This window comes from Bactrocera neohumeralis, chromosome 4 (genome assembly GCF_024586455.1).
Source record: "Bactrocera neohumeralis isolate Rockhampton chromosome 4, APGP_CSIRO_Bneo_wtdbg2-racon-allhic-juicebox.fasta_v2, whole genome shotgun sequence".
In the NCBI taxonomy this organism is placed as follows: Eukaryota; Metazoa; Arthropoda; class Insecta; order Diptera; family Tephritidae; genus Bactrocera; species Bactrocera neohumeralis.
The window spans coordinates 72,737,495-72,762,362 of record NC_065921.1 but is presented as its reverse complement, the minus strand read 5'-3'; the positions used below and the strand labels follow the sequence as shown (position 1 = coordinate 72,762,362).

At 39.0% G+C, this 24,868-nt stretch overlaps 2 protein-coding genes across 6 annotated transcripts in view; both read right to left on the bottom strand.

Moving 5' to 3' along the window:
* LOC126755192 (uncharacterized) overlaps positions 1-24,868 on the bottom strand; it is a 260,812-nt gene that overhangs the window by 54,183 nt on the left and 181,761 nt on the right. For all 5 annotated transcript variants that reach the window (XR_007666466.1, XR_007666467.1, XM_050467585.1 and 2 more), the window contains one exon: positions 19,326-19,553. Coding sequence is in view for 3 of the 5 variants with exons in the window: in XM_050467585.1 (XP_050323542.1) it covers positions 19,326-19,553 (228 nt within the window). In the remaining 2 variants the exon portion in view is untranslated. The remainder of the gene's footprint in view (positions 1-19,325; positions 19,554-24,868) is intronic.
* Positions 17,055-18,414, bottom strand: LOC126755202 (10 kDa heat shock protein, mitochondrial-like). The gene has a single exon (XM_050467598.1). It carries the CDS (start codon positions 17,483-17,485, stop codon positions 17,177-17,179), a length of 309 nt encoding a protein of 102 aa, XP_050323555.1. The 5' UTR covers positions 17,486-18,414; the 3' UTR covers positions 17,055-17,176.

Below are 24,868 nucleotides of genomic sequence, written 5' to 3'. Positions count from 1 at the left end.
AAAGACCTTGCCAACCAATTAAATAGAAAAAAACTGGAGCTTTTGCGGAGTCTTTAAGATGTTAAAGTCAAATATGATATATAGAAACCATTATAATAATTTAAGCCAAGATTTCTGGTATCCAAAACAAATTTGGAAAGTCGTTCAACATACATTCCCATCAGTACGGTGGGATATCTAAAAATGTAAGCTGCCAAGCCTTGATCTTGTAAACGTGGGCCAATCAGGAAGGAAGTGTTGAGATGTTTACACCTCCTCTTTCTACATACAGCTTTCGCAGCTGACATCCAGTAAGATTCTCCACCTTATAGCATGGATATAAGGAAAGGAGAACTTCGACTCGCTCCCATTCCACTGATAGCGGGGTTAGGGTCCTTTTCCTTGCCAGCTCGTCATCTTTACAGTACCCATAATAGTATTATCACAAAGTGACCGATACCATTGATAACAAGGTTAAGTCTTCCCTAATTAGCACTGAACGCTCGGTTAATAAGCTTGAAGCTAGTGATACCACACTGCTATAAAAATAAATAGTAACTTACCTGAAGAAGACTGCACTACGGAGCACTAGATTTATCTTTACCTTAATGAAAGCAACCTCAACTTTGGAACCACTACACTGGTCAGGACGTCTGAAGTTGAAGTTGATAGTGTTCCTGATAATATACCCCTTCACCAACCTTCCCTTCCAGGCTTTGACCCATTCATAAAGAAGCTCACTGACCTCACTTCCAACGGTCGATACCTAACCACAACTCCCTCGCAGGTGTGTGGGCGGAGTAAAATCCACCAGAGTTTGGTTTGTCGACTCTATGATCTAAAAATACCGCATCAAAGTGTGCCAGAATTTTCGCACGATCAGACACCTGATCATTTAGAAACCCAGATTTGCTGAGACTAGCCCTATATACTTCACTAAAGCTTCCCATACGTGGCAGTGGTGTCTCCAAGATCTTGTATCTCCTAGTAACTAAATAAAATCATATAAATTTTTTCTGGGTTTTTAGCGAGCCCACTGTCGGCCGCCCAATTATTGACTGCGCTAAGATAACTTTTCGTCTACTCGTACACAGTACTCAAGAACTTTCTTTTGACTATGAGTTCTAGATCGTCTGCGTAGACAATCACCCTGCAGTCACTGTTTTTAAGTTTTATCAGCAGGTCGTTAAAGACCAAGATCCATACATAAGGAAAAAGAACTCCACTACTTAAGAAACGTTGTGGGGTGCCCCTATTCTCATTTCGCCAAGCACGTGTGACGCCTCTTTCCGTCTCGATTAGTCTGTCGCTAGAAGACTGAAAATAAGGTGTTTGGAGCTCGATTCAACCCCGAAACCGTTCAGATTGTTACACTGTTGTAATTGGGCTTTGTTTAGTATTATGGTTAGTATTCTTAGATTGTTATATGCTAAATATCGATCATTTGTAAAAATATCGAAAACTGTATACACTTGAAAGTTACTCATCAGAAATCATTCTAAATTTTAAGCGCTTTGATGGCAGTAAAGCTTCCTGCGAAAACAAATCTTGGTTTGACTCATATCACCGTTCAGTCGATAAATCATTTTTTAAAACTAATTATCGATATTTTTAAGTTTTTTAGTATATATAGTCTTATTCGACTTGTATGGAAAAATGTGGATAAATTGCAAAAACATCGATATTTTTATGCTCTTGAAATTATCGACTTAAACTAATTGTTTCAAAGTTTTCTTGGAAAATTGACTACATATCATACCGTCAGACACATTATCAGTTATCGATAATTTATAGTAAATCAAAAAAAGCGACCGTGATTATCGATAATTTATCGATAATATATAAAATTATCGATAATTTTGTACGAAAAGTTGAAAATTGTAAACTCTTGATATTATCAAAATTACTTATCACTAATTATTTTAAAATTAAAACGCTGTGATCATAGTCAATTTTCTTGCGAAGAGAGCTCTGTCGATTCATATCACAACGCCCAATTACATTAGAATTACTATCGATAATTTTTATAAAAAATCGAAAGTTTTTATCGATAGTTTAATAGTTTTGGAATCTTGGACTTAGTATTGTTTTCCTTGTATAGAAAATATCGATTATTTGTAAAAATATCGATAACTTTATACTCTTGAAATTATCGGAATCATTATTAACTTATTATTATAAAACGTAAGCGTTGTAATGGCATTAAATCTTCTTGCGAAAACAAAGCTTGGTTCGATTCAAATCATATGGTCGTGTCAGACTTGATAATATTATCGATAATTTCTAACTTACACTAAAATTCGAACGTGATTATCGAAAGTTTAATTGTGTTTGTGTAGTGATATGGATGATTTTACGAGACTGCAGACAAAATATCGATAATTTATAAAAATATCGAAAAATTTTCAAATATCGATAAATTTTAAAATATCGATAATTTTTAAAATATCGATAAATTTTAAAATATAGATAATTTTTAAAAATATCGATAATTTATAAAATATATCGATACATTTTAAAAATATTGAAAATTGTATTCTCTTGAAAGCATCAAAAATATTTATCACTAATTTTTCTAAAAAAATGTTATAATATTTATCACTAATTTTTCTAAAAAAAATATTATAATTTATCGATAGTTCGATAACGTAATCATTGCAAATACTTATTAGGAATACAAATGCTCCATTCTTACTCACAACAGCTACTGTTCTACCAAAAAGGTGACAAGCTAAAGTGAAAGTCATTAATCAAACAAATTAATCCATAACTCAAATTCACAGCTACTAAATGGAAATTACTCAAAAACAATTACAAACAAAATACGCAAACCGTGCACACAATTACTACCACAAATATAATTAGACATTGGCACACAAACATAAATTCTCTCATTCCATTACTGCAACCTTAGTTGTCCTTCACGTAACTCAAGGAACGCTTTTGGACTGACGCAGGAAATTTTTGATAAGCAAATAAATCAAAATCACCGCCAGACACGCACAGCAGTGCAAAAAGAACGGTAGTTTTTGAGTAAGTTGTGGTGAACCGTAAAGGATATTAATTAGGCAATTAGTTGAGTAAATATTTGTAATAAAATATTGGGGTCTTATAAACACATAACCTCACACCAATTCTTTTTTCATAATATTACAAAAGTTGCTTTGTTAAGGTCTTTTATAGTATTCGTATATAAATATATACATGTATGTACCCTTGTGTGTACTCTTTTGGGCGTAGCCAGTCAATAAATTTTGATGTAAAGAAATAAATCAAATCATCTGCAATACGCTTTTGCCTCCATTGTAGTCGAGCGTTTCGCAACACTACGCTTTCTCTGAATGCGAGCAGTGAGCCACAGGATAATAGCTAGTTTAGTTGTTGGTGGCAAGATAACAAAGGCGCAATCGGAAGCTTCTCCATTGTGCTCTTCGGCGTTTGCCGCTGTTTATAGATCATTAGAACAATGGTGGAAATAGACAAGCGCTAAATGAACAATAAATAACGGAACAAACAAAGGAGCGACAACTCAAATTTGACGGCGTTTGTAAAACTAACAGATTTAAGGCGTGGCTGCAGCAGCGGTTGTTTATACACAATTGACGTGCGAGTGTTTGTGTGGGCGTGTAACTAAAAGGATTTGTTTTTTGTGCTTAATAAGAGTATATATGGCTTTTGTATGGTCTTTTATGTTATTATTTCGATGCTTGGAATTTCCTTTATGGCCAGGTTCCTCCAAACAATTTTGAAAAAATCGAATTTTTTTTTTCATAAATTGCTACTGTATACTCGTAGAAATAGTATAGAATTAGTCCCGAAGGTCAGCAAGACCGAGAAGCTGGTATAAAAGAGTGAGGAGCGCTGCGGGAAATCCGGCCGCTCGAACGCCTTCGGTAGCGGCAGCTACTGCGTGCCTTTGGTTTAAACTGATTTTTCTCCGAACCACGTTTTTTCGCATGGATGACACTCTCATTTCAAAACTATTGCACTTATCGATATAAACCAAACGGCATTTTACTCTTTGGATGTCTGGCTATGGCCTCAAGCAGAACCAGAAATATTCATTATTATTTAAACAAGTTATAAACAATTAAAAGTGAAAACAAGTAAGGAAGGGCTAAGTTCGGGTGTCACCGAATATTTTATACACTCGCATGATAAAGTGATAATCGAGATACCGTTATTAGCAACTTTATTGCGAGAATATAAAAATGATGCCTTCTGAATTACATGAAAACAAGAAGGCGTGGTTGTGAACCGATTTCACCCATATTTCGTACATGTCATCAGGGTGTTAAGAAAATATTATGTACCGAATTTCATTGAAATCGGTAGAGTAGTTCCTGAGATATGGTTTTTGGTCCATAAGTGGGCGAGGTCACGCCCATTTTCAATTTTAAGAAAAAACCTGGGTGCAGCTTCCTTCTGCAATTTCTTCCGTAAAATTTAGTGTTTCTGACGTTTTTCGTTAGTCGGTTAACGCACTTTTAGTGATTTTCAACATAACCTTTGTATGGGAGGTGGGCGTGGTTATTATCCGATTTCTTCCATTTAACTGTATATGGAAATGCCTGAAGGAAACGACTCTATAGAATTTGGTTGATATAGCTATAGTGGTTTCCGAGATATGTACAAAAAACTTAGTAGGGGGCGGGGCCACGCCCACTTTTCCAAAAAAATTGCGTCCAAATATGCCCCTCCCTAATGCGATCCTTTGTGTCAAATTTCATTTTAATATCTTTATTTATGGCTTGGTTATGACACTTTATAGGTTTTCGGTTTCCGCCATTTTGTGGGCGTGGCAGTGGGCCGATTTTGCCCATCTTCGAACTTAACCTTCTTATGGAGCCAAGGAATACGTGTACCAAGTTTCATCATGATATCTTAATTTTTACTCAAGTTACAGCTTGCACGGACGGACGGACGGACGGACGAACGAACAGACAGACATCCGGATTTCGACTCTACTCGTCGCCCTGATCACTTTGGTATATATAACCCTATATCTGACTCTTTTAGTTTTAGGACTTACAAACAACCGTTATGTGAACAAAACTATAATACTCTCGTTAGCAACATTGTTGCGAGAGTATAAAAACACACTTAAATTTACAGTAGTCACTTACGTGGTATAATGTTTCTATTGATATATTTTCATTTAGTTACTATTTTGATTAGAAAAATGTGGTCACAAACTGTTATGAGAATGAAATGATGGAAGGAGTAACTGATCGTCTTATTTTGACTACGAGCGATATTAAATTTGACTAATGAAAAACTCACCTTAGACAGTTTTTGTGAGATTGTTTCTTACTTGACTCAAAGTACCCGGAGCTGATGACATTATACTCGCGCAACTTCAGCGAACGCTAAAGTTGTCATGCAGCTGGTTGGCCCCCATCTACGTGACCTTTGTTAGCTTGGGTACCATTACAGGGGCTTGGAGAAGGTTGGAGTTCATTCCGAAAGCGCATAAGAGCTCTCACGTGAATGCCAGAGATTTCAGGCCAATTAGCCTCTCCTATTTTTTGTTGAAGACACTGGAGCGGCTTATGATTTTACACTTTAGTGTCAGCATACCGTTCTCTCGACAGTCGGGTCTACATAATCTGAACGTAGAGAGATTTTTATTCGGCCAAGGACTGTCAAACCGCTACAACAATAACAATCTGAGAGATCAATAGAGGCACCCCTCAAGGTAGGGTGCTGTCTCCTTTACTCTGGATCTTAGATGTACATGACTCGACTGTCAAGTGTTATCCTAGGCAGCTCTCATGGTTGAAGGGAAATTTCTGAAGACCTTTTACTAATTAACACAAAGGCATTTATATGTGTTAGCTAGCTGGGTGGATCGAAGAGGCATGGCTTTCAATTCACTTAAAACTAAATTCGCTTTATTTACCAGGAGATATAAAGTTTCGCATGCAACCTTCCCCTCATTGCGAGCCTCTTGGCTTCACTCTGTCGTAAAGACATAGTATTTGGGGCTCGTCTGTGATAGAAAGCTATCATGGAAGCCTTATGTTGAGGAGAGAGTGATGAAGGCATAGTTGCCTTGTGTTATTGTAAAGAAGTTATTGTAATGTGGTGGGGTCACACAACATAAGTTATGCTTTGACTTTATGAAACTGCAGTTTTTGTATATGTCTGGTGGAGGGCTCTGGTTAAGCCACACTAGTGCCAAGGTTGCCACTTAATGCCATTCTACTTTAGCAAGGCATATACAGTGTTGCGAAGTTTGCTGTCAGACACCGGGAATGTTTTAGGGTCCCAGAGAGGGACTTTTCGAAATCTTCACGCAGATCAACTGTATCATTGATAACTTATACCAACGCGCCGCGGACTCTACTCCTAGGGGCATTTCTCCGCACAACCAGCATTTGTGGAGATTTGAAAACCTTATGACACAAATTGAAATATAAAAGGTCCATTGGCTTGCTCTTGGTATCTTCAGATCTCAGTATCTATCCTATCCCGCACTTATTGTAGTCCATTTTAACGTTGAGAGGCAGGCAGTCTGCTTTCTCTCTGCTGCGCCACGGCACTCCTCATCGTACCAGCTGTTCTTTTGCCTTTTCCGAAAACCAATGGGTTGGGTGCAGCTGTACATAAGGAGCATGAAATGTCTTCCCACAGTTCCCATATACCGAGTTTCTGACGAGTGCTCTCAGTGAGCAGAAGTGTATCTGCCGTTTGATCGATCTTGTTGGCAGCTTTTCGATCCGGAGACAGCCTTGTAGCTTAAAGAAATGCTATGATTCTAATGCTGGTATCTAGCACTATAGATAGCCATATTTCGGGCCCCGGCGAAGTTGATCAGCCTCAACACATTTGGGGGTGCATTATCACGGAGGCTGAATTTACCGATGTTTTTGCCAAAGATGCTTTCTTGTACCGTATAGCTCTCATAGGTGACTTGTAAGCGCTCATGGAAGACATCTTTGGTCACATCGTCCTTTTCTGTCGTCGAATTATGGGCGCAAAGCAGAGATATGTTGAAGAACTTCGCTTTGATGCGGATTGTGGCTAGACGTTCATCCACCGGGGTCAATGCCAGAATTTGGCGACGGAGTCTTTCTCCAACCACGAATTCCACACCTAATTTGCGCTTCTTTAAATGGCTACTGTAGTAAATGGCACAATGACCTAGGCGTCTCAGTGCTTGTCCCGTCCATCGCACTTCTTGGAAGTCCGGAAGTCGGGAGCTGCTTGAGCCATATGTAAAAGAATCACTCCCAAACGGATGGAATGAACTTCAACACATGGCTCCATCCTACTCGAGTTTATGAAGCGATATTTATATACAAAAATAGACAAAAAAAAAAAAAATTCAGGAATCTTTTTGTGGAAACTCGATGTTTGAGGCGTAAACTCGAGTTTGTGACTTAAACTATATCAACTTTAAATAAAATACTATTTTAGGGGGACACCTGATGATTAATAAACTCTATTTTTGTCGTATTCTGTATAAACTCTAAATTTCAAAGCGGAGTTTAAGACTTTTCTTTAGTATTACTATTCAATTGGTAAGTCGAGTTTGGGCCATAACCCTGAACGTTTAGTTCGCAGTCTTCTCTGCTTTGCAACCGCGGAATTCCGACCCACTTGCTCTAGTAAGAAAATATTTATAATAAAGCAAACGCAATTGCGCGACTTCCGATGCAAAGCGTGGCCACACAAATACCAATAACTAATGAGCGGAAGTGCCACAGCCTGCAGGCTGTGCCGGCTTCCTGCTGCCTAAAAACCGCAACACAACTAATGTGATGGGGTTTGATTTTTAATGTAACCCACTTCGTATGCGCCCAAATGGCCATGTGGGCGGGGGGAGTGGCGGCACCACGTTTTATGCACTACCAACCATTGAATTGCTGCAGCAAATTGCTTGTTAGTGGTGAAAACAGCAACAAGTATGTTGTTGTTGTCATTGCAGCAGCGTGGAATTTGACGTAATTAAACTATACGAGCCACGAGCCACACACGCGTCGACCTTAGTGCTACACAACAACAGCGAGCAAACTAATAAGCGCCAAAAATTGCTTGTAAAGCCGAGAGAACAACACACATATGGATGCGTATCTGTGTGTGTGTGTAAAATTATGTGTCTCTGTATGTGTGTGGCTGGCATTCGGCCATGTGCTGACCATAAGTTGTTGGATTTTACAGCGTGGGTTGGCAGTTTTAGCGCTGCGCTTGGCTACCAACTCAGCAACGTACTAATTTGGCAAGTGCGCACCAGCTGGTGGATCCTTTAATGCACTGCCGAATTGTTGCGAATTGTCGACGGCAGCCATAAAAGCCCGCAAAAGTGTCTGGTATAAAAGGATTTTCTTTGTTGAATCGCCCGTCCTTCCGCCGCGCTGCTGTAATGCGCCACAGCTTACATTAATTTTCGTTAGTTGCATAAGCAAAGGCGCGAAGGCACGCGTTGGCTCAGCGGCGTTGTGTGGTTTTAATTGAGCCACTATTGTTTGCCGCGCTCACTTTACCCCCGCTCTTTTCTAACGCGCGGTGGCATTAGTGTGTTTGTGTGGTTGCTTTGTTCGCCGCTTTTGTTGTTCTGTCCATATGAAATGTTCATTTGCGCTCAAAATGTCGCATTCGCGCCGCCTCATGGCTTTTAGCCCCCGAAAAGTCGAACCCAAGTGCTGCCCTCGCAATTAAACCCAGGCACGCGCAGTCATTTTTTTGCTGCTGTTGTTGTAACAAAGAATGAATAACTAAATATTTGGCGTTTTGTTGGTAATTAGTGTGACATTTGCTATTGTTGTGTTGGCGCTGTTGATTATCGCCATAACGGCACATTTATCTAAGTGATTCTGTTGTGAAATCGAGCAGGTTAAAGCTCGGTGACTGCAAGGGGCGTTAATTTGTTTAATGCCAGCGTGGAGCTTGTTTATAGATAGACCGAAAATAGTTCTTTGATTGGCTAATGATAAAGGGTGATAAATTTCGAAGTTCTTGAATGCTTCTTTACATACCCATTGAGCCAGAAATGGGCTTCATTGCTGTACAAAATTTACTTGTAGCTCGAAAACGTCGGATCTTCTTGGAACCCTTAGAGCGTCGCCCATAGAGCGTCGCGATGTCACTTGGGAAGGTCGAGCGGTTTCAGTTCTTGAACAAGCTGTACTTTGTATGCTTTCAATTCAAGAACTTGACGTAAAATGCGCCCAATCGCTCCATACATCAGCCCGAGTTGCTGCGAATGACGCCGAATCGACTCTCCACGTTCTTTCTGTACGCTCTCAGCAGCGTCTTCACTGCATACTTGATCTGGTCTATTCGGTCGAGTATTATCCAATAATGAATGCTCGGTCTCAAGATGGGTGATGGTGTTGGGAATTGTACGCTCAATAGGCCGATTATATTGACCATAAGTTAAGCGAAGTGCGCGAAATATATTCTTTACAAAACGTGAATTTTCGTAATAAAGTTGAACGAGTTGTAAACGTTGTTCATGCGTAAGTCTTTCCATGATGAAATGCCAAACAATATTGAACAAAAATAACATGAGTTCTTGACATGACTCAAGCGTGAGAGACAGAAAAAAGGCTATTGAGAAAAGTATCTCTATTTGGATCACCCGTTACATTATCGTTGAGTATTCTTGTAGCCTATTCTAGTATTTGGTAGTTGGAAATCTCGCAGTGGCGGCGGCGAAATTTGACTCAGGGAATCTGGGATCGGATTTTTGGGTCACGGAGTCGCCAAACCAGACTCTTGCGCCTTGTTTTCTGTCCACATCGCGGTAAGGGAGTTGTGGATGGGTCGAGGCCGTTGGAGGAGAGTGTCAGTGAGCTTATTTATAAATAGTTCAAAGATTGGGGGGGGAAGATTGGTGGTAGCGTATATTGTCAGGAACTCTCTATTAACTCCAGGTTCAGACTTCCTGACTATTGCAACATTTTTCAAGCCGGGGTTAGCTGCCACTAAGAGACCGGTAGATTTACTGCTACGAAGTGCAGACTACGTCAGAGAAATGACTATCCACTCTGATAATTATCTGGTATTAGCCTTGATTTCATTAACCGCGCATTCGGAGCCAGCTAAAGAATGCCTTACTTCGTTAACAATGACGGCGAGTCACTTTGAGATAATACTAATACGGGTGACAAGCCTCAGCGGAAACGCGGGCAACTGTAAAGCTAATGAACTTGCAACCAAGGGCATCCTAGAACCGCTATCCATAGAACGAGAACGTGTCCGTGCTCCACTATTCTCGTGTTTTCTGCTACCGGATAGCTGGGCTTCGCGGATCACTAACGGTTTATGCTTTACAAGAACTTTTTGGCCCAAATTCGATCATAAGAGACCCTGTGAGCTCTTCGCACTTAGTAAGACTTCACTTTTTCCTAGTAGTAGGAGTTCTAACAGGCCCTATCGGTAACCATGTTGTAAGGTTAAGAATCTTACCGGTCACCAGAAGTTGTATGAAAGTAGACGAGATGGAAACACTTCAGCACTCACTTTGTTGTTGTCCCGCGTTTGCTATATCCAGGCTTAAGCACTTAGGAACTCATACTTTCAGTTGTTCCACCGAACTGGTGGAAATGGATATTAAAAGCCTAAGCGAAATTTTAATGACCTGAAGGCACTTTGCTGATTTATAAGTTCAAATACAATAACTCTATTCTTAGGGCTTCATTAAGGACTGCAAATAGTAGCCCATGTGGAAATGTGAACAACTGCGAAGCTAATGAACTTTGAAAGAAGGCTATCCCAGCCTTGCTATGAGTAGAACAAGAACGGATCGGTGCTCCACTGTTCTCGTGCTGTCTGCTACTGGATAGCTCGGCTTCGCGGGTCACCAACGGTTTATGCTCTACAAGAAATTTTTGGCCCAAATTCGATCATAAGATACCCTGTGAGCTCTTCGCAATTAGTAAGACTTCACTTTTTCCTAGTAGTAGGAGTTCTAACAGGCCTATCGGTAACCATGCTGTAAGGTTAAGAATCTTACCGGTCACCAGAAGTTGTATGAAAGTAGACGAGATGGAAACACTTCAGCACTCACTTCGTTGTTGTCCCGCGTTTGCTAGATCTAGACTTAAGCACTTAGGAGCTCAGCTCACGTTTTCAGATGTTCCACCGAACTGGTGGAAATGGAAATTAAATACCTAAGCGAAAATTTAATGGCCTGAAGGCTCTTTGCTGGTTCCTAGGATTTAGGAACCAGCATTAACACCACCAATAATGTCAGCCTGGAAATCCAACGCAGGATTGCTCTTGACAACAGGTGCTACTTCGGACTGAGTAGGCAATTGAAAAGTAAAGTCCTTTCTCGACGAACAAAAGCTAAACTTTATAAGTCGCTCATAATTCCCGTCCTGCTGTATGGTGCAGAGGCTTGGGCGATGACAACAACCGATGAGTCGACGCTACGAGTTTTCGAGAGAAAGGTTCTGCGAAAGATTTATGGTCCTTTGCGCATTGGCCACGGCGAATATCGCATTCGATGGAACGATGAGATGTACGATATATATATATAAGCGGTGTCTACGCCAATTAAGAAGAAGAAGAAGAAGGCGCTTTGCTGACTTATAAATTCAAATACAATAACTCTATCCTTAGGGTTTCATTAAGGACTGCTGGGCTACTATACCCAAGTGTGATCTCTGGATCAGCCAACAAACTAAACTTAACCTCAGCTGCCAGAACACGTGTTGTCACGTTTATTCTCTCCAGCAAGCGTGAGAATACTTTATGGCAGAGTTTGATGCTGTTTAAACTGAATTGGTTTTCGATCTCCTAGTACATATGTTTCCACTTGTATGGAGACGCTTTTAATGATTCTCGTTTTGAGTACTTTTCCATCTGAACCGTTTTATAGTTAAAATAGTAATAGTAGTTATATGATACAGTGAAAGAGTTAACGTTGTAATTAGCGGAATAAGTCACCTAAAGACTACTTTAAATTCTTAGAAATATATTTTCTATTTTAAACTTCCTTAGCATAAAAACCAAGCCACAATTTGTAGGTTATGAGTAGAATACACAAATAATTAAGGCTATCTCATTACAAAATCGTTTCGTGCCAAGTTTTCAAGTGGATACACTGTGCAAGCGACTAAGCAAGTGTTCCACAGCTAAAATTACTCGCTTAAATTGACTGGATATGCGTCAGAGGTGCACAACACAGTGCCACACGCAGCTAATGAGCTGCTCCGAGTGCTGCACAGAAGCAAAGAAGACAGCTTACGAAGGTGTTAGGTAACAAACAAATGTGTGGGCTATTTTTTTATAAACACTTTGCTAACGAGGTATAGTTTTGTTCACATAACAGTATATAAAAGTCAGTATATATAAGTTATATATAATGTCTGTCTGTCCGTCCGTCCGTCTGGTATGTATGATAAATATGATATCATATGAAACTTGGTATGTACATATATTAGAAGATGATTCAAAAAAAAAAACCTTTTTTAAGTTTAAATAAAGATATTGGAAAAATAGGTTCTTAGACACCTCTAAGAAAGCTCGCCCAAACATGAGTTTTTTTAATTGTAACTATAGGAAGGTCCTCCTACACACAGTTTTCTATTTTTCTTATTAGTTCAAAAGATAGAAAAATTTATATCTCGTTCAAAATCACTAAAAGTGCGTTACTACAAAAAAACGTCAAAAATATCTTGTTCCTCAGATTTTGTTAAAAATTGTATATATAAGGTCGATTAATATTTTCTTAAACCCAGATGACATTTAAAAATCGGTTCACAACCACGCCTTCTTCCAATTGATTATTTTGGGAAAATTTTTATTATAAGTATATATAATATAGCGGAAAAAATCATTATGAATAAGGTATTTGAAAAATATGTAAATGACGTTAATAAGGTGTCGATTAACCTACACCCGAACTTAGCCCTTCCTTACTTGTTATAAACACTTTTAAGTATGACTAAGTATATATAAGGTATATACATATATGGTACTTATAAGGTATATATATGGTATGTATATGGTATCTATAAGGTATATATAACGTATATATATGGTATATATAAGGTATGTATATGGTATTTATAAGTTATATATAAGGTATTTATATGGTACATATAAGGTATGTATGGTATTTGTAAGGTGTACTACATATGCGGTATATATTTGTTACGTTTACTAACTCAGTACATGTCTCAGCACAATTCTTGCTGCTTCATGTCTGATAGTTGCACCTACGCTCCTCTGTCACTGCTCTCCAGTGCTCTCTAACGCTTTCTACAAGCTCTAGCATCGCTGATTTGAGTGTAAATGCCAGTTCATGTGCTGCTGTCATAGGCGCTGGCTGTCATTGTCACTTCCACTTTTGCCGCCACTTTCACAGTGACACTTCAAAGACTTGACTGCGTTGCCGCTGACACTTCCGCCGCCAACACCGTTGCATTTCGGGCGCGCCAACTGACAGCAAATGCAAATTTATAGCAATGCAACTGAGAAACCGTGAATACAAGCAGCAAGCAACAACAATTAGACTAATAGTAATAGCTGTAGTAGAGAACAACTGCAACAATAGCAATAAATTGTTTGCCAAGTCGAATATTTTTGGTTGTACGGCGAGCGTAGTGAGGTGTGGCGTGCGGCAAGCCGCTGGTGTTGACAACTTCGCGCGAAAGTACAGCAATTTCGACTAAAATTACGCGCTAGAAAAGTAAAAGTACCCAGGCATGTACTGGCATGACATGTACTGGGGGAGAGGTTGGAGAGGGCGGCGCAACGACACTGAAAAGTCAGTTAATAAGACAAACTAGGCGAAATGCTAAAACAACAGTTACAATTTGTAGCTTTGAGTCTTCTTTACACACATACAATCCACTTCTTGCGCCGTGGGCTGCCTGATGCCACTGGTGCCTGGTGCCTGGTGCGCTCGTGGCACTAGGCTGTGCATCCATTTTTAATTTGTTGGCGTCGCTGCCGTTTGACTTCAACTATTTGCAAGCTCGGCAGCAAGCAAGTGACACACATAAAGCGGCAGTCGCGTGTGTAGGTGTGTGTGTGTGAAGTGTGTCAGAGTTCAAGTGTTTTTGCTTTGCTTTGTGAATCGCATAACTGTATATATTGCTGGTAGAAATACAAGCGCATGTAGAAAAAAAATTTCGACAAGTTACCCGAGCCGCCCCAAATAAAAGTAGGAAAGCACTTGTCAACTGTAAGGGCGAAAACTTTGCCCATTTTGAAGTTTTCAATGCAAAAAGTTTGGAAGATACACGAGAGTGTAAGTGTATGTGTATGCATGCACATACATCTACATATACATATATACATATATGTATTTGTACCAAATATGTGTGTGACCTGTCATCAAGCTTTTGGTGTTTGGTAGAGCGCCCTTTGCTGACAGCGTTGTATTTATTTTGGATCCTCCTTCAAACTTCAACTTTCGCTCAAGCTAACGGCAAAAATAACGGCACAAGAAGCTTTGTTAGACATACAGTGATATATATGTGAACCGTGGACATTATTATATAATATAGTTTGACACTCAATTTATTTAAAACAAGAAAAAATGTTAACTTCCGTTCTTTATTCATTGAAGAACTTGATTTTGAACAATTGGTTTGTATGGCAGTTATAGCTGCTAAAGTTGTCCAATCTAAAATTGTCCAAACTGAAAATATTCTCCAAAGAAAGCGCCATTGTTTTGGATAATAATATATGCCAAAATTCGTGAAGATATCTCGTCAAATGAAAAAGTTTTCCATACAAGCTCTCGAGCCGATATTTCAGTTTGTATGGCAGCTATATGTTATGGTGGTCCGATATCAGCCGTACCGACATATAAGTAGCGTTTTGGAGAGAAAATAACGTGTGTAAAATTTCAGATTGATATCTCAAAAACTAAGGGAGCACTTTGTCTATACAGAGACAAACGAACAGACGGGCGTGGCTAGACCAACCCAGCTCCACATGCTGCTCATTTGTATACGAGTATAGACTTTATATTTTATTGATAATAACCCTGGCTGCCAGATGATTGCCTATGCAGACTATGTAGCGCTTATGGTTACAGGAAAGTTCCTGAGTACCGTTTACGAGTTGATGCAAAGTTACCTCAGCGTCTTAACAAATTGGGTGGTTGTAAATGATCTCGCCATCAATCCAAATAAAATCGAGATGGTTTTATTTACTAGAAGATACAAGATCTCGAGGGAACAGCTGCCGCAAATGAGAGACATCCGTCTGCAACCGACAGATACAGTGAAATATGTAGGGCTCATCCTGGATAGGAAGCTTTCATGGAAGCCAAATATCGAATAAAGAGCAAAAAAGGCATCAATTACCTTGTAATGCTGTAGAGGAGCCATTCGCGAAAGGTGGGGTCTCTCACCAAAAGTGGTCCTCTGGCTCCACGACACCATAGTCAAGCCCATTATGTTCTTTGAAATTTTTATGCGGTGGAGGGCTCCGGAAAAGGCAACACTTGCAAAGAAACTCGAGAGCGTTCAACGAGCGGTGCTCATCAACATGTGTGGTGCACTAATGTCCACTACAACTATGGCACTTAGCAGCATCTTGCACATACCTGTAATGTCCGCAGACATCGTCGGAAGGTGTATTGCTGAGAAAGTTGGTAACAGCTCAGATAGTCTGGGTTTCTTAAAGAATACGTGCCTGAAATCTCGGAAAACCTCACTCACTTTGACTTTATACCGGATCACTTGAATCATGGAGTCACGAAATCGAACTCTGGCTGTTCCGTCTCTACCCATATACTGGCGAGGGAATTGTGAGTGGGAAGAAGCCGTTGGAAGAGACTGTTAGTGAACTTCTTTTCGGATAGGTCAAAGCTTGGGAGGAAAGTTGGTGGAGGGATTTACTGTCAGAAGCTCACTATCAACTTCAGCTTCAGACTTCCTGACTATTCCAGTGCCTTTCAGGCCGAAGTTGCAGCCACTAAGGCAGCAGTAGATTTACTGCTCCGGAGAGCAGCCTCCTTCAGAGAAGTGACCATCCATTCCATAACAGAGCGCCGATACTAGCCTTGAACTCATTAACAGTGCGTTTAAGGATGGCCAAGTAGTGCCTAACCTCGTTATCAACAACATCAATGGTCTTTGTGAAAAGACTGGTATGGGTGCCGGGCCACAGCGGAGTCGCAGGGAATTGTAAAGATGATGAGCTAGCAAGAAAAGGCACCTTAGACGCATAAGCAGTGGAATGCAGTCAAAGAAGCTACACACTTGTCAGTATTCCTAATGTATACATTACCAGAATAATTTTGGATGCCTTCCATTAAACAATGGAGTCCGTATGCGTCCGGTTAAGGAACAGAATGATTTCATCTCTAAGTCAGTTTCTGCTGGGAAGCTTACGCAGAAATATTCTTTGTCTTCGTCTGCTTGAACGAACGGGAGCCGCTTCCAAGAAGTATTAATAGAACATTCCCAGACTACAGCGTTGATATTGAATACCTTATCGTCCAGACAACGTACGCAACTTAATTCAGATAGGCACGCACTGCCATTCAGCGTGATGTTTCTTGAATTCCTTCCAGTGAATGGCGTACTTGTAGTCAAACCACCACCCACATCAGTCGCAGATCCCGATTTCGATCGCGAACTTAGAGTGACCCTACCGGCACTTCTATTCGGATACCGCAGTAAGTTAACTGCTAGATATCTAAAATCGAATCCGAACATATTTCCGGTTTGCTATGAGTTCACGCATGATTCTAACCACATCTTTGTATGCGCTATGGAACCGACGCACCTAGACCTCTTTTCTTATGGTTCAACCTCACCGAAACAGCACGTTCCCGCGGGATAATAAGACTGAAAATTACCCGTAATGTGAAAGGAATTTATCTGGGGTCTTTCCACCTAAACAAGGTCTAGGTGATCGACACAACAACACCAAAAACAACAGAAGAATAGAGGAATGTGCGCTGGATTGAAAATTCGATTGGAGAAGAACCTGAGTCGTACCGAAGTATGTAGTTTTTCATGCACGCATTAGGCTGGAATCATTACATCGAGTCGCATACTTTATTTTCGATTTTCGTTGTTCAACGGCGACCACATACATACCTCTACGATAACTCTGGATGCACCGAACAAGAAATACACACTCTTTTTCACTTCAATTGAAGAAAGAAATTTATTTTATTCCATAAATTAAAGTATGTTAATAACAGCCGCACATCAATTTGCTTTACAAATATCCTCCCGTTTGCTTCACTTCCGCCCCTGCTAAATGTAGACTACTCCAATTTAGCCAAAATGTCCGCTTCACGATAGAGCACATACTCTTTTTGGTCCTCCATGTCGACGCGTGTGCCGCCGTACTTCGGCAATAGCACACGATCGCCCTCCTTCACGCCCATCGGTATGTAATTGCCACTTTGCGGGTTACGCGAACCGGGACCGACGGCCACAACAGTACCCTCCACCATGCGTTCCACACCCTTCTCGGTGAGCACAATGCCACCTTTGGTGACGTTGGCCGCCTCAGCGCGTCGCACCAAAATGCGATCCAATGTGGGAATGACGCGTTTTATAAGCGAAGTCATCGTATGACGTTACCCGTGTAGTACTCGCGCTTGATTTTCGACGAAAATTAATATTTTGCTTAATTGCAATTTGTTTTCGAATTTCAAAATTTTTTTATACTGCTGACAAGTGTCAAACAAGAAATTACAATTTTCTGAAAGTTTTTTCACAGACAGCGAAACACTTTTATGTTCAATGCGAGCACAGTGGCAGTGAAGGTGTTGCGTGGCAGTCAAAAACTTGCTGTAGACACACACATATATAAACATATACATGTAATATATGTGTTTTTGTTGTGTTTGTGCTTTGCTAAACTGTTATTACTTTATATGCTTAGCCATTGTTGTGCATCCACAAAGGCTAATGCTGGCGTATGGGTGCGCTGTGGCGTATACGCAATCCGCAAATTGCTTCTAGCGTGCGGGGATTGCCGCTGACGGCAACAGCCGAGCGAAATTGTTAACACAGTTAATTCGTAATGCAATTTTCAAGCATAATTAAACTTGATTGAAGGCAAACTTCCGTATACGTGTGTGTGTACGACTGTATATGTATGTAATACTTGCGCATCATATACTTGAAAGGCAATATTAATGTTGTGTTTTCGTATTTTAACCGTTGTTGTGACAGGAATTTTGACAAATGTGGGTTAAAACCAGAAGGTATATATAAAATACCCTTCACACTTGCATATTTATAACCTAAAAGGGTATAAAAAGAGCTTTACCTCGATTTTGATTGGTAAGTTTGTATGACAGCTATATGCTATAGTGGTCCGATCTGATCAATTCCTACGGAGATGTCATTGTTATTGTGGCTAGTAATGTATACCAAATTTCGTGAAGATATCTCAACAAATAAAAAAGTTTTCCATACAAGAATCTGATTTGTATCATTCAGTTTGTACGGCAGCTATATGTTATAGTGGTCCGATCTAAACAAAATGTTCTGAGAAATAGAACGTTGCATTGAGTATGAATATGTGCTAAATTTCGTGCCGATATCTCATCAAATAAAAAAGTTTTCCATACAAGAATCTGATTTGTATCATTCAGTTTGTACGGCAGCTATATGCTATAGTGGACCGATCTAAACAATTTTTTGAGAGATTGTTGCTTTGCCTCGGATATTGATTTATGCCGAAGTTCGTTAAGATGTCTCAACAAATAAAAAAGTTTTCCATACAAATCTGATTTGTATCATTCAGTTTGTATGGCAGCTATATGCTATAGTGGTCCGATATAAATGATTCTGACAAATGAGTAACTTTTTGGAAAGAAAAGAACGTGTGCAAAATTTCAGAACGATATCTCAAAATTATGGTACTAGTAGGCGCATATACAGACCAACATGGCAAAATCGACTCCGTTCATGTCGCTGATGATTTATATTATATATACATATATATACTAAGGAAACTAAGTATTTATTTTATATATTTACTACCATCACTATTTATAGTTTTATGGTCTAACTTCATTTTCTTCTTTGTAATTTCCCTCATCTTTACAAACTTTTCATTATTTGTTTTCGTCGTGAAGTTCAAGAGAAAAATATTTGTTGGTCCTCAACTCCACCAAATTGTTAAACTTTTGCTATTATGATCAAATTGCCTACCAAACAAAATTGCTGTGTCAATATAAAAGAAGAAAAGACATACCAAAGGGACATTTTTGACCACGGCTCACCACATGCGAGCTTGATTACATACTTTACCGCCTGTTTGCCGCAAAATTTTTATCATACGCCTACCGTTAACCTCCATTACTCTGTATATTAACCAAAACACTCTTAAACTTCTTGCAGCACAACCCTACATACATATAAAATGTCTCTTGTGAAAAGCACAGCGCCACCTACCTTTGTCATTGGGATCGAATTCAGCCTCTAATTCAGCTTTGGTTGGCTCCGCCGCTGCGGCTGCGGCTGCAGCTGCCGCCGACGCAGCAACGGTTTTGCTATGATCAATTTTGTTAGCAGACGCAGCGTTGGCGCTAGCGGTGGGGGTGGATTTAGTTTCGCTCTTCTTCATGGTGTTTCTTACTTTGTGTCCTCGAAAAACGGCTTGGATTTTAGTGGCGGCTTTGGCTGCAAGTACAAAAACAAAAAAACTGGCTAAAAGAATGTACCGAAAAAGTTGAAATTGTTTGTAAGGTAAAATGCAAAGAAGAATGTGTAATGGCAAATAACTTTTTTTAGCACAATTTCAATATGTATAAACATTAGGGTTGTACGGGAAAAAATTATTTTTTAGACTGAAAATTTATTTCATATTTCAAATTTTAAATTTTTACCATAATGGCAAATAACTTTCGTAACACTATTTCTGGACAAATATTAGGGTCGCACCAAAAAAAAAAATTTTTTTCCGAAATTTTTTTTCCGAATTTTTTTCCGAAATTTTTTTATTTGTATATTTTGTAGGGTAGGTCAAAACTTTCTTTTTTAAATATATATTGTAATGGCAAATAACTTTTTTAACATTATTTCTATATAAACATTAGGGTGGCACAAAAAATTTTTCTGAATTTTTTTTTTTGAAAATATTTTTTGAGTCCTAAAGATCGGTTCTATTTTGTATGTATTAATGTGGGTGGGTCAAAACAAAAAAAAAATTTTTAATTTATACTGTAATGGCAAATAATTTTAAATTTATTTAATTTAAATTTAATTTTTAACACTATTTTTATATAAACATTAGGGTGGCACAAAGGAAATTTTTTTTTTATATTCGGAAAAATTTTTTTGAGTCCTAAAAGTTGGTTCTATAAAGGTGGTAAGTGGTAATTTGTGCGTATAAGCGAGCATTATATACAAGAGGGTGAGTTAAAACAAAAAAATATTCTTTTTTTTATTTTATACCATATCTAACGGCAAATAACTTTTTTACCACTATTTTCTCAAAAATATTAGGGTGACGCAAACAAAAAAATTATACTCAGAATATTTATTTGAGTTCTAAAGAAGCGGTTCTTTAAGGTGGTAAGTAGAAATATATTTGTATAAGCGGGCACTATATAAATTAGGGTGGGTCAAAACAAAAATTATTTTTTATTTTTTTTTAATTTATGCTATAATAGCAAATAAGTTTTTTTAACACTATTTCGGCATAAATATTAGGTGGCACAATTTGTTTTATACTCTGAAAATTTATTTGAGTCCAAAAGGGGTGGTTTTGTAATTATTATTATACTATGGTAATTTATTTGTATAAGTGGGCACTATATTTAGTAGGGTGGGTCAAAAGAAAAAAATATTTTTTTACTTATACTCTGAAAAATTGGCATTCCTTCAAGTGTGGGCATTTATTATTAATAGGAAAGTGCTCCGCTCTTTAGCTTCCTCTTTGTACTATTATTGGAAAGAAAAATTCATATCTTAGTATCTATTATTTAATAATTTTTGAATGGTGAGGTTTACAAAAAAAATTTTGAGACTATTTTTGTAGAGAATGCAATTTCTTTCAAATATAGGAACAATTTAAATAGCAGATGGTGGCTATGCATTTTTTCCAATAATAAGGAATAATAGGAAATAGAAATATAGTGGCTCTTCTTATTAATAGTAAAAGATATTGCTTGTTTAGATTTTTTAAAGTTGCTTTCTGACAATTTTTTTCAAAGTTTTTTTTTTTCCCACCTAATTTTTATAAAAAAAAAAAAAAAAAATTTTTTTAAAGTTGTCCCACCAATATTTTTCAAACATAAAATAAATAAGTTTGTTCAAAGTATAAAATGAATACTTTTTTATAGTGTCCTACTGACTATTTTTTCAAAGCATAAAATAAAAAAAAATTTGGTCCCACCCTAATTCATACAAATGTGTGTTCAAAGAATAAAATGAGAAATTTTTTAAAGTTGTCGAGTGATTATATTTTAAAATAAGATATGAAAAAAAATTTGTTCCACCCTAATTTACATACTATGTATGCACGTACATACATATGTACGAATTATAAAATGAAACATTTATATGACTATTTTTAGGAAATTTCAATTTTTTTTTTTCCACCCTAATGTATCACGAACAAGTAGGTTATAAAATAAAAAAAAAAATTGTAACCCACCCTAATTTATATATGAATATAGTGCCCGTTTATGCAAGCAAATTCTTATGCCACCTACCACCTTTTAGTTCATTGTTGGTGCATATATCATTTCTGCTCAATCGTCTATACATTTCTCCACCGAATGCTTATGTGTTTTAATCAATTTGTGACTCACCACATATATTGTGTAGTCGTATGAACACATACACCCAAATATATTACTGTTAGCCACCCAGCAGCAGCGCTTGACTTTAAGCCTGTCTATTTTTAAATTATTTTCTTTTATTTAGTTTTTTTTTAAAGCTCTTCACGGCATTGTTCCGTTCCACTTTCATTGCAACAATAAATTGCTTTCTCTCCTCTCACCACTCGTCGCTCATTTGGTTTATTTCGCTCAATGCTTGCTTAGTGTTTTCAATAATTCAGCAGCACACCGCTAACCCGCTCCATTTATTTTAACACCCGCTAACCCACTCCATTTCCCCTACGAGCTGCCATATTGTTTTCTATTCGTATAAGTTCCAATTGTTTGTTGGCTGTTGTGCATTTTTAATTGAATTTCTATTGATTTGCGGACGAACAAAAGAATCGATTTATGAAATTGGGTTAAGAAGCAATTGATGCACTAATGAAAATTTCATGGCGACATTGTTGTTGTGCTGTGTCATCGCCATTTTTACTGGCTCATGGTTTAGCGTTGATAGAATACCTTAAACTTACAACTATTGCCATTGTAAAACGAGTAAACTGCGACTAAAATGAACACACAAGCCAGAGCGGTTACTTCTACGAAGTTGTAGTGTTTTCGACTCATTGATCTGGCTATGGATCAAACTAATAATGAAAGAAAGAAAAAGTTTTAATGAAAACCAATGAGAGCTACAGTCTACTAAACATACGGTTTTACTCAATTAAGATTTCTCTTTGGATTTAAAAAGTCATTAGGCTACCTTCAGATGGATCGAAGTTAAGTGGGTAAGGGTAGGAGATGGAGTCTTATGTCTTATGTTATGCTCTCCATTAACTTTAGTTTCAAGATAGCAGCCTATTGTTCGTAGGAATCGTCAAAAACTGCAAAGCCAATGAGATTGCTCGGATTGGAGGCAAGTCGCTTGCTTGATAACTTCTTGGGTTCCAGCGCTGAATCAACATATGTACTTCCAGTGAGCTTGGCAGGCAATCAGAACTTGTGTGACTGCGAAATGCTTCTGCCCCAAAGCGAATCTTAAGCGGTTCCTTCGAACTACTTGCACTTAGCTAAGCTCATCTCTCCGCAATTGTAGGTGTTGTGACTGCACACTGTGTAACAGGTAGATATAAACATGGTGCGATTACATACAGTACGTAACTATGTTGGGGACCTGTACTGTCAAGAATTGGACAGGCTGTAGAAAGCAATCTGGCAAGTCGTGGCCAATGTAGAATAATTATGTCCCATCAAGACAGCAGCAGGCGACACACATGGATAGCGACTCGCCAGAAGCTACGAAAGCTTGGTTGGAAGCTTCTTGTATTGTACATCCACCTTATGGTACGAACCTGGCACCAACTGATTATTACCTATGTCCGCCTATGGAGATAGCAAAGATATAACAAGATATTTCGTTGGTGAAAAATTAATCTCAAAAGAAACTTGACATCGATTGTCTCATTTATTGCCGATAAAGATTAGAGTTTCTTCGAGTTTTGGTTTGTGGTTCTAAATAATTGTCTCCGGAAGGAGGTATATTTCTTTCTATTTTGATATACACACAAGCATAAAATGCGAATTATTTCTTCCAATCAGTTTAAGCTGGAAACACATTCGTCTAGACTGTAAATTATCATAAATGTAGGCATGTAGGTAAGATTAAGGTGCCAAACTGCTATAACTATAAATAGGCCAGAAGACATTCATGTTAACTGATGTTAAGACAGCAGGTCTATGTAACTTGAATTTCGGACAAAGGTCACCAGTTTAAAACAAGTCTGGTCGAAAAAATTTTCTCTTAACTGCATCCTCCGCGCGGGTGTTGACTGAGCAATGGGTGCCGCTGATTATAATATCATGATCTGACGCTGGCTTCTGTCAGAGTCATTGCATTGCAGCCAGACGCTCTTAACGAAGGTTGACGTATTTTTTAATCATACTCTTATGTTGCTTTATATACCACCGGCGGACACAGCGATCGTATAAGCTGTGCCGGCAGCTGCCACAGCTCCACTACAACAGGAGCAGGTATCAGTGGTTGTAATGCTACTGCCAAATCAGCTTTACAGCGCACGGGTGCCACAGTTCATGAAGACTCGGACCAAGAAAGCGCTGTGAGCATAAACGCGAAAAGGTAAGAAGACATCTTCGCTCTCCTGTGCAGGCGACAGAGGGTTCCAACTCTGGCAACAAGAGAGAGCCTCGGAAGCAGCCAAGCAAGGAGGGATTGAAGGCAAAAGCGGTAAACAAGGCGGCGGTTGGAATATGCAACCGCTTCGGAAGCAAGTCCAGTCTAAAGGAAGATAGTAGGTAAACAACGACCGGGCACACTTCGCCACTCGTTACTGGTGTAATGCCTCGGATCCAGCGTATGCTAATTACATTGAGGAGCATATCGCTGGAAAGAGGCAGCGTTCAACGGAAAGCGCACCAAAGGCGCCTTCAAAAAATAGGAAGTTCAAAGGCGTAGCTGGTGAGCTAGGCGTGAAGCACGCGGACGACAAATCGACAACGTCCAAGGCAGCGGCGGCGGTCAATGAGATTGTGAAACAGCATAGAGCGCAGCAACCCGCTGTGACAAATGTCACAGAAGCCGTGGAAAGTAGTGAAAATGAAGCTATTGGAAGCCCTCTTCTCGAGAATGGACGCTGAACCAGGCGCACCCATGCCGTCGTTTGAGCAGGATGGCTTAGCGGAGTTAAAATCTTGAAATGCAACGACGATCCGACGATAACACGGGTAAGGGAAGTGGTCAGAACGCTTTCAAACCTGTGGGAAGAAGCGAAGCTGGAGGTGGTATTTATAAGTTAAGTATTTTCGAGAAAACTATTTGAGGCATGCTGGTGACATCCTTATATACTATATATAGGTATATGTATACATATCTAATCTAATATCTGTTACAATTCATTTCCTTATTTAGCAATTCGCTAAGCTCATTTGACATTGAGGCTGACAGCTTGGCAGATTTTAAATTGAATACAGTTAAGTTCACCTGATGGTGGAGAGTAGCGTCAGTCATTGCAGCAAATATTTCGCCAACGAGCTTGCGAACTGCGCCAGCTGTGATGTCGTGGCGTGTGACACAGCTGTTGGGGAAGCCAGGGCATATACTTAATTGAGGCAAAGGTGTGATGTAATCCGAAGCCTGTTTCGACAGCATAA